The following is an 11,708-nucleotide window of genomic DNA, read 5'->3' on the forward strand; positions in this document are numbered from 1 at the left end:
TGTAATGGACTGCTTATACTAATCAAAGATTATTTTCATTAAGAGTGTCAAGCAGTATAAGCAATCATTTTTGGAATTTCTTAGATCAGCTATACTAAATGTTTATCAACTATAGTTATCACTTTACTAGTATAGTTGTCTCAATAGGCCAAAAATGCATCAAAAATAGATATCAAGGCGGACATTAGTGCTCATAATCAAGAACAATCCATATCCGATTATAAATTCATGAAAGTTGGATATGATGTTCAGGATTTTTCAAAGAGCCTCAATATTAAAAAAGATAAGAATGATGCAAATGAGTCCATTATGTTCTTTCTATAGGGATGGAGTGTAACGCACTGGCCTTGTATGTGGCCCTAGAGTGCTACTATTCATACATAACCTTTACAATCAAATAACATACATCAAATATCCACCCTAAGCAAGGACATATGGGTATATCAAACTGATCTGTACTTTCATATATTTCGGAAAAACATAAACATTCATATGGATTCTAATAGATGTACCAGAGTATCTAACTATTCCTTACATACATTCATCAGTACGTAAAACATCAGCTGTATTACATTCCCAAAAAGCCAACCAAGCTAACAACCTAGTACTCATACAAAACTTACGTTAACTAACAAGACTCTATGCTCCATATTCTCTCTAGAAAACTAGGACTGATTTCCAGTAACTCCTTAAACAAAGGTTGTAAGATTGGAGCAAGACACTTCTAAGTAAAGAGGAAGATATTACATTAGTGTGTGAGAACATGTGTTTAAACCATTAGCGGCAGTTAACATTCACAACATTCTCAGTACTGTAATAGAGGAGATATGTATATAATTCCTGCAATAGATAACTCAGCATTATAACAAGCGAGAGTTCCCGAGGTTAGGGTAGACACACTGCACAGTCCCTCCACCCGGTACTCAAACCGATGACTTTACCCATTAAATATTTTAAATCATGTATATGCATATTTAGAACACCATCGAACTTTGAAACTATCATAACTATGCTAGTAACTCCCCATGGCCAGGGTTGTGCGATAACTAAGCACTGATCAAGCCCTGTTCGTGCAGGCATTGTCGGGCATCATAATATACTGCAGCTCGACTTGGCCATCACTACCTTGATTCTTTTGACCAGTGGCCCTTTGTACCATGCTGACTACTAGATACCCACATTGAAAACATGTGTGTGGTTGCACGGTATCTATCTGTTCTAGCAACGGTACCGCGCTTAAGCTTTTTAAGGCTTCATATAACATTGAGCTTCTTATGCCCTAAGTGACAAGCTACGGTCCCAATTATCATATATATAATTTACCATAAAACATATTAACCTGTTAAATTCCAGTATTTTCACAATCTCATTCATGCATTCTTTCATACATACTTTCTTTCATTCATACTGAGGTATAAATCGGCACATACCCTCTCGGTTTAACCCTTACATACATAGTGCACGGTATTTTTCTGGCATCTCATTTCTGCATTCCTAAAAGTCATTTGGGACTCAGTCCCCATATTTCATACACGTACTTAACTGAATCAGCATATTCTCTTATAGTACCACTTCATATCATATGTCACACCTATTTGGTCAAAATATACATTTCCTATAAACTGGTTTGAAAAATATCATTTATGTTGCAATCAAGAGTTTCAAGCATCTCCTACTTTAGTTTTAATGCAAATAAAGTAATTTTAAGAAATTTGGAGATCATATGCCAAAAACCTCATTTTTGCCAAAATTGTAAAACTGCAGAACCTGCATATCTACCTGGTGAAATTTTGCAAATAAGCAGTCATATCATTCATATAAACATAAACTACATATCTAGTGGTTTTGTTTTCTAAAAAAACTGATGTAAACAAATCCCCTTACCTTAATCTCGAAAGCCAAAACACGAATGAATCGATCCAAAATAAAGAGATGGGATCCTCGAAACCTAAAAATCAACGAACAATACTTCACTATAATCCCAACTACTACATATCTACCAAACCAAAAACGAAATCACATCCTTACCTCGATTTTAGGGAAAAACCTAAAAATCCTCATAACGAAGATTTGATCCGCTATAACTATAGAAATTCTCCTCCTAATCCATGTAGCAATGTCAGGTCGTTGATTCCGGCAACAAACGACATGAAATGTTAGAGAGAGAGGGTTGGTTCGTGTTCTAGAGAGAGAAAGAGAGAGAAAGAGAGAGAGAGAGAGAGAGAGAGAGAGAGAGAGAGAGAGAGAGAGAGAGAGAGAATTGAGATAAATAAGCAATGAAGCATTGAGTCTTCTATTTGTAACTAGGTTGGCCTGGCCAACCTCGTCAACGAGTTGGAGTTCTCGTCGACGAGCCGAAGAAGGGCATTCGTCGCAGAGAGAGTGACCTTGTCAATGAGCCTCAGATTTCATAATTTCTGAAAATCCCTCGGTATCTTCTCGTTGATGGGCCTCTGCATCTCATTGCTGAGCCACAGAAGAGACTTTGTCGACAAGAAAAGGAGCCTCGTCGATGAGCTTTTCTATTTTATCTTTTTTAATTTTTCTTCTCTTTTTTTCTTATTTATTTTTCGGATTCGGGACCCTACATGGAGCTCAACTCACTTAAATGTTCGATGGTTATGTAAGGATGGAATTTAGTTGAAGACACACGAGAACCTATATCCACTATCAGCATGCAATACACAATATACTGCATCAGTCATGCAGTTTGCATTCCATAGACGTATGCATTTCAGTAGCTCAAATAACAGTTCATAAAAATAAACCATCCATCAAATAGTAAATAACAATGGATAGTTATGAGTTCGGTCCTATGTTGTTTTTCTTAAAGTCGTATGGGCATGAAATATGATATAAGATCAAGAGAGCATTTTAATTTATATGTTCATGAAAGATGAATGCTCCCCTTGAGTTATGCGCTTATCCACATTCTACCTTTTCCTATTTTTCAAGTTCCTTGACCAAGTGTTTTAGATTTTCAATAATTCAAACTTGGCTTTATGTTCTTTGGTTTAGAGGACCAAAAAGTCATAAGCAATGTTTTTAGGGTCATAAACCTACTTCTGCCTCTTTATTATTTTCAATGCGCGAGACAAACATATTCGAATGGCGTATCATTTTAATTGCTCCTGTATAGGTCTTTTTTGAAATATATGCATTCATCTAGATTAAGACCTAGGTAACCAGGTTAGCCACTTAATACAATCAACGGACATAAAGCTCTAAAGGATTTGATTGAAATTTGAGAGCTCTGTGAAGGGAGTTTGAATAAATACTCTTTGAAAATTAAATCATTAATGGGCACAGAAGAGTATTTAGGATAGGCAAGACATTTTTTAGGATAAGAAGTCCAAAGATATTGTCCTGACTATTTTGGCAAAGAGCATTAAAGAGTACATGAATTTTGATTGTAGCTCATTGGTGATTGGAAGGTATCCTTTAGATATGATCACAATTTAGAGTAAGGATACGAGCCAAGGGATAGGTAGAGTCTTTGCCAAATGTGATCGTGAGATGGCAAAGGTTTCCTATCGTGAATCAAAATTAAAGAGTTTTTACATTTTAGGCATAAAGGGAATATTTAAATAACTTGATTCCCTTATAGGATGCCCCTAGTTTTGATTATGGAAGGATTTCTTTTTAATAGGCACTTTAAAAGATTATGAGTTTGTGATCAACAGTGCTTAAGCCTAGAGTGATGACTAATATTTGATCAGGCTTTTATGTTCAAAAAAATTTTAGGGTTAAATGAGATACAATATAAGATGAATTCCCCAAGGCCCAAATTTGTGTATTGGACAACATATGCTTAACTTAAGATTTGTATATTCAAGTATGAATTAAGCATTGAGAATAATATGCTAGGCACAGCTGCCTTGTCCATTTGGAAGTGGATTTTATTTTGAGTATGCTATAGCCGATGTTTTCATATTTTACCCAATTATTGTGATATAAATACATTAAGTTCAGAATGCATATCTAGCTTGAACTTGCATATTTGCTTGAATTTCTAATGATCTTAGTAGTTAATATAGAGTATAATGAATGCATCTATTAAGAATTTTCATTTTAAGCACCAACCACTTCCCAAGCCTACAGTCTTCTAAGTTGGTTGATCACGGATATTCCATTTATTTTAACAAATCAGTTGTTATTAAGTTAAATAAACATTTTATCTGTCCTGGTACATTGGTGGATGGTCTTTATATTATTAATCATGTTTCTCCTACAGTGCAACTAAATGAATTGAATAACACTGATAAACTACCATGTAAGAGAAAGAAACCTTTTGAATTGAACCAAACTTATCTTTGGCACTTAGGCCTAGGTCATATTAATATAAGACGAATTTATAAAAAAACTTTTTTATCTCTTGCCTTATTATTATTATTATTATTATATACTATACATTTTTAGATTGCATAATTGGTTTGAGTACTTCATATGAAAATGCATGCGAACTAGTTAAACTATTTTTATACTCAAACCTCCTTTTTGGTATCATACGTCTTGTGCCTTTAACTCAAATCTTCCACGGGTCTTATGATATGTTTCAATTGCAAATGGTTTGTGTATGCTTATGGGCTAACCTTGTTTTCATGTCCTTTAAATCGTTTAAATGACCAATTATATTGTGTGTGCTTAATTGCTGAGGCTATCTTTGTCATTCTCTTTGCGTTGTACGACTATTATATTTCTTGAATGACTGAAAGTTATACCTATATTTTATGTGTTGAGAATACTAGACTGTTTGAGTAAGTAGTTGTGGATATATTGTCAATATATTACTCAATCAGGTCACTTGTATACAAGTATTTTTGGGAAAAATGTTCTATTTTCAAACAGCATGCTGCCGAATATTCTAAAAACCTTTTTCCAAACATATCTTGTATTTAGATGATTATTTGCCTATATAATTAAATGTTTATTTAGGCCCTTTTTGCTGTTGCCAAAAGGGAGAGACGCAAGTAAATATTTGTCATCATCAAAAAGGGAGAGATTATTGACCCTATGGGTCATATCCCGATTTTGATAATGACAAATACTCAAGTATTTAATGACTATCTAGTTCATGTGCAGGTTTATATTAGTATAGACACCGATGGCATATGAAGTAAAGCATGAAAACCCTCAAGATCATTTTTATTGTTTTCCATTATTATTCAATTCGGGTTTGTAATAGTAATTAGGAGAAAAATTTCTATAATATTTAATGCATATCATACATGTAGGAACTACAAAACTCAAAGACCTTAGAACGACTCTAGGTCCCTAGACATCACTTGAAAATCAAATGACCTTAGACAAGACTTCGGTCGACCTTTGGTCGACCAACACCGGATTTTTTCGGTGTCCTAGAGAAGACCTGGACTGACCTTAGGACTGCCTATAATTTATAAAAATATGCCCTATAGTCTTAAATATTAATCAATGAATAGGATTAATATACATAGGGAATAGGACCGAAATACATTAAAACTGCATGTTCGATCAACCGAACTTTGACAGTATAAATCACACGATCGACCGAACCGGTCATCAGGTCAACAATTTGAACATAGCACGGTCAACCGAACCCTGCCCAGTTCAAGTCACCCGGTTGACTGAACTCTCTCTAGGTCAAATGTTTGACCATACGGTCGACCGTATGTTTGGCCAACCGTCCGACCACCTGGTCAACCGAGTTCCCACATGTGTTTGGCCAAACGCCCGATCGACCGAACCACTTAGTTCAAATCCTCGGGTTTGCGAGTTAGAGGTGGGGATGTAGGCACAGTTGGCCGAACCCTGATAACATATCAGTGTGCTCTGTTTATATTTTTGCAATTTATATTTCCACACGTATATGTTATATTATGAATGTTGCGCATGATTTAATTTACGCACGTTATATTTATCTGCGCATATTGGAACTGCATAGATAGACCCTAAGTTTGTGCAATACTGGTTGTTGGATTAGTTGAACTTAGGAAGAAATTTTAAAATTTCAATTCACCCCCCTCTTGGGATCACGGTAAAGTTAATACTATGTATTAAAGATATAGTTAGAACTCTGGTATATGTCTAATAGAATCCTTATGGATGTTTATATTTTTTCACAACATTTTAATTATAGTTATGTATGAGATACACTCGTATGTCCCTATTTAGGGCGGGTTGTTTATGTATGTTTATCAGGTGCAGGTATTTTGTATGTGTGGTAGTAATCTGGGTTCGTATAAAGGGTCGGGTAGTTACAGTTGGTATCAGAGCCTTAACTAGCCGGAAGTGTGATTTAATATTTTATTATCCGCTAGATTCCAGTTTGCACTTGGGTCACTTATATATGTTTTTTTGGCAAGATAAGCACCAAAGTCAAACTGTTTATAGCCATTTCTAATTGTAATGCCTAGAAATGATCTATATTTGCCGTGATCTCAATTCTTGTTACTGTTTCTTATGAATCCTCAAACTTTTACAAATTCTTCACTTTGATAGGTGGTTTTTGGGTATTGATCAGCGTAAAGTCCCCAGTTGTTCTTTCACGAGGCAACTAGCCACCAGCACCGTTTGCAAAAACTGTGCTTCCCTCTAGTTTTTCCTCTCAGAAAATTGTCTTCTTAGACATGTAAAATATGAAATGTATTCTATTCTTCTTGTTCTAGCTCCATTCAGGTGATATCTCCAATTAAGGCAATACCTTTTTTCGGCCTCAAGAACCACTTGATGTTGGTAACTAAGCCTCTAAGAGGACAATGGACATTGTTATGTCTTTGGAAGGGGAAAGACGTCAAGATTTTACAACAAATTTTTGAGATTGTGAGTGTTGGATCGAATGCTGGGACTACTTTTTCTTCTTCTTTTTCCTTTTTTCAAGGCTTAGTTTCCTCATTTATAAAAGCAGAATTGATGACAAAAATCCTTCCCTGGGCTCTAATGGGGGATGGTTCTCATTTTCTTTGTATTTTGACAGCTTCAAAGTGTTCAAAATCATAAAACCACATTATAAGTTTTGGTGGTATACAGACAAAGAAACAAACGCCAACACATAATAAACATGAAAAATTAAAAAAAAAACAAAAAAACAAAAACACATTCTTCAAATCATAGTTCAAAGAAACATACCTTGAAGGCTTCCGGTGGTTGATCTTCTTTGCGAAGGCAACGGGGACGGATCCAGAGCGTCACGGGCGGTGGCGACGAAGAGAGAGAGAGAGAGAGAGAGAGAGAGAGAGAGAGCTGAGAGATTTAGAGATGGAGAGATTGAGAGAAGTAAACATACCTTGAAGGCTTCCGGCAATTGATCTCCTCGGCAAGGGCGACGGGGACGGATCCGAAGCGTTAGCAGCGGTGACAAAGAGAGATGGAGAGACTGATGAGAGAGATTGAGAGATGGAGGGAAAGGAGGAGGATAGGAGGGAATAGAGGGAGATTGGGGGAACCCGCGTGGGTTTTTCAATGCGAGACTATTAGTGACGAATTTTTTTAACCGTCACTAATAGTGCTTAATAAATTATTTTCATATTTTTGAAATAAAAAACTTGTAATGACAGTTCCTAAATCCGTCACTAATATTTGACTAGTAGTGACGAATTTGAAGATTAGTCACTAATATTGTGAAATAAATTTTTTTTTTATTTTTTTAAATAAAAAAAGTATTAGTGACGGTTCCCAAATCCGTCACTAATAATCGGCTAATAGTGACGAATTTTAAGATTCATCACTAATATTGTGAAATAAATTTTTTTAATTTTTTTTTAAAATAAAAGAAGTATTAATAACGGATTTGTGAACCGTCGCTAATAAGGGACTAATAGTGACAAAATTGAAGATTCATCACTAATATTGTGAAATAAATTTTTGTTCATTTTTTTTAAAAAAAAGAAGTATTAGTGACGATTCTCAAATCCGTCAATAATAATGAGCTAATAGTGACGAATTTTAAGATTCGTCACTAATATTGAGAAATAAATTTATTTTATTTTTTTTAATAAAATAAATATTAATGACGCTTCCCAAATCCATCATTAATAAAGAGCTAATAATGACGAAATTGAAGATTCGTCACTAATATTGTGAAATTATTATTTTTAAATTTTTTTTAAAATAAAAGTAATGACGGTTATTTAATCGTCACTAATAAGAGTCTTTTTAGTCACGGATTTAATTCGTCAAAAATACCGAAGAAATCGTCGCTAATATTTTTCCGGGATAATTTATGCGTGCAAAATATTTTCCCGCGATATTTTTTTATTTTTAGTGACAAAACTATTTGTGGCGGTTTCTCTTGAGAACCTAATTTTTTCTCTTAACCAAAGCATTTCTTTACAAATTTTTCCTACACATTCTCTCTGTAGTTACAACTCCTTCCTCAATAAAAGTACTTTCATTACCTTTCAGAAAAACAAGATTAATTAATGAATTTTTTTTCTTTTCTTTTTTGAAAAATTGGATTAATGTTTTGGTGTATAGTATAAGCTGTTTAATATTGACTAACATTCTAGATGCATGGTGATGGAAAATCTAGAGAGAGAGAGAGAGAGAGAGAGAGAGAGACGGTGCATGTACGTATCGATGTAGTTGTTGAAGAATAATATTATTGTAGCTCTAGGTCGACCCTGATCAAACAATTAATATATCAAAAAAAGCTAACCACGGCAGTCTGCGGCTGCCACACACGGAAAATATGTTAGCTAATTAATTAGAACAACTCATATATGGACCCCTATCTTACATCTGATCTGTAAGTATATATAGCTGCCCTTTGTTCTTGTAGCAATATACCTCATCACCTCCTCGAATTGCATTAATCTGTTGCCCACAGCACTTGTGCGTGCTTCTGAGCGTGTGTGCGTGAGAGAGTGAGAGTGAGAGAGAGAGAGAGAGAGAGAGAGAATACTTCTTAAAACATCCGTGAAAATGGGTATTCATTCGTACTTCCATGGGTGTTCAACTGTACAACTTGCAGTACTGTTGGCTTTGGCTTGCTCAGTTGCCTTTGCCGCAGACCCGAACCCGCTGCAGGATTTCTGCGTTGCTGTTAATTCCACCAATGATGCTGGTTAATTTAAACATTTGCCTCTTAATTTACCTCTCCATCCATCTTCAATTCATTCACGTGTTGATTGCTTAATTCATTCACATATATATATATATATATATATATATAGATACACACACACACATATATGTATATATATATATATATCTCTGCTGCTGCTGCTGTTGTACATATACTTAATTACTGCTAACTGCACCTAGTTTTTTTTTAATTTGTTTCTTGCATGCACATGGTCGGGGTTAAATTACGTAGAACCAATGCATCTGCTAATTAATTTGCATGCGTGGACAGTGTTCGTAAATGGAAAAATCTGCAAAGACCCGCAACTCGCAACAGCAGATGACTTCTTCGCATCCGGGATCCATATGCCCAGGAACACCTCAAACCCGCTGGGCTCACTAGTCACCATCTTCAACGACGACGTCGTTCCGGGGCTCAACACTCTCGGCGTCTCCATAGCCCGCGTCGACTTCGCCCCCGGCGGCGTGAACCCGCCGCACTTCCACCCCCGCGCTTCCGAGATCTTTGTGGTGACAGAGGGCACCCTCTACGCCGGCTTTGTCCCCTCCAACCCCGACCACCGTCTCTTCTCCAAGATCCTCAACAAGGGAGACGCCTTTGTTTTTCCAATGGGTCTCATCCACTTCCAGCTCAATCTCGGCAACACCAGCGCGGTGGCCATGGCCAGCTTTGGCAGCCAAAATGGGGGTGTCACCACCGTCGCAAATACTATCTTTGGTTCAAACTCGAGCATTGACCCTGACGTCCTCACCAAGGCCTTTCAACTGGACGAGGACGCCGTTGAACGTCTTCAAAACCTAACGTGGTTTTCCAACGCTCTCTAATTAAATCAAAACTTGTTAATCCGTCGTATATGGACAGTGCTATCATTTAATTATGATCCAGATAGATATGTTATACCTAGCTTACCTTCATACATGGTATATTTATGAATAAAGCTAGCATGGTTGGCTATAGTAAAATTGCAACGTTATTTAATCATTCTCCCACTAATAAGTTATTTTGTTTGACTGATGTTTCATCATCAATTATGTAGGAGGGTGCCTTAATGCATGTATGTAAAAATACTTGATTAGATGGAATGGTTCGTACACCTAAAATTTAGAACCCAACAACCACAAGATGTTATGTTAATATTTTTACCCAAAAAATGTTCCAACACCCATATAAGTGGAATTTAAACCTAACAAGGTGTGACGATCACTTGCATGAATCCAAGTGTTAATGTGGCGTCCAATAATTGGTGGATTTCAAATTTTGCGTAGTAGAACGGTCCTTCTAAGCGTTTCCCGTGCGTATATGGCCACTTCATCTCTCAAGGCAATTTTATTAGTTCTTATTTTATTCTTCATCGTATTTCTTACCCAAATCTGTGACATGGTTTATTCATTTCCTCATCGAAAATTCATAGTCTAACTATGATTGTAATTTCCTTGGACTTTTTTTATTATCAAAATCTAAATTTAATCAATGATTAGGATTATTGCTAAACTTCAAATGAAGGCTTTTCTTTTCGAATATGATGTAAAAACAAAATTAAATAAAAATAAAAATAAAAATAAAAAACACAATCTGACTTTGATCTAATTAGGTTCCCTCACGGTAGGGTATAGTGTTGGAATTGGTGTATTGCCAAGAAGGAGGTGAGTTGGGTATTTTAAAATTTATTCTTAAGTTCAATTTAAATTCACATTCAGTATAGCTCAACCTAAGGTTTGTCTAAATGAATACCAATTACCCAACGAGAATTTAACTGAACAAATAATCAGAGCAAGTATGGCAGACTTAGTTTTTCCCAATCATTCAAAATGATAAAACGTAAACATTCAAGTGTAGAAATTTAAATTGCGGAAATTAAAATCAAGCACACGAGATGTTATCGGAATTTGGCTAACAATGCTTACGTCCCCGCCTCAAGCTCACAATTAAGAGGATTCCACTAAGTTGCTCATTTGCGGGTGGAGCAACACCGTTTACAACACACCTTACCAGGATGGTGCATCTAATTCTCATAATCGGGTCTGAACTAGTTCGGTGCTCTCCTAACAGGGGTTTGAGCAAGCCCGGGACTATTCACAGGGCTAGTCTCCCTCTTCTGAACACCCATCGGGAACACAACAGATAATCAATAATTTTTGTTTGCAAACAAATGTACTTCTTACACTAAGCACATGATGTACAACAATACGTTCAATACACTAACATATGATAAGAAATTAATGCTCAAGTGAGATTTGGTCTAAACAATGTATCTACTCACAATGTGTGTATATATATGTATATGTGTGAGTGAGTGACGTCTTTGATTCTAGAAGATATATTCACAGTGTAAGCAATCGAAAAATCTAAATAACCTTAATCAATATACCTCAGTAATATATTTAAAAAATGAAGCACAAAAGAGGTTATGGATTAAGTTTGCAAAAGATTTATCAAGGATAAAGGCAAACTTTCAGTTCTTGCAATTTGTATGTAAGAAACTCACAAGTTAAAATAATTTTTCGCAAACAATGCTAATCAATCAATAATAATATGGGAAAAATTGCCAAGCAAACTCTCAATGAAGAATTTTCAAAAGAGTATAAAAATTTGAGAGTATATAGAGATTTGTGTAGGAAAATACTTGCAACAATAAAGCTTAAAA

The 11,708-nt window shown here is 35.6% G+C and overlaps 1 protein-coding gene across 1 annotated transcript; it reads left to right on the forward strand.

Moving 5' to 3' along the window:
• The first annotated feature begins 8,901 nt into the window (after positions 1 to 8,901).
• On the forward strand, positions 8,902 to 9,888 carry LOC131153927 (germin-like protein subfamily 1 member 11). The gene is made up of 2 exons (XM_058106372.1): positions 8,902 to 9,043; positions 9,335 to 9,888. Exons 1-2 carry the CDS (start codon positions 8,902 to 8,904, stop codon positions 9,886 to 9,888), a joined length of 696 nt encoding a protein of 231 aa, XP_057962355.1.
• Positions 9,889 to 11,708: the final 1,820 nt, after the last annotated feature.

Source organism: Malania oleifera, chromosome 4 (genome assembly GCF_029873635.1).
Source record: "Malania oleifera isolate guangnan ecotype guangnan chromosome 4, ASM2987363v1, whole genome shotgun sequence".
Taxonomy (NCBI): domain Eukaryota; kingdom Viridiplantae; phylum Streptophyta; class Magnoliopsida; order Santalales; family Ximeniaceae; genus Malania; species Malania oleifera.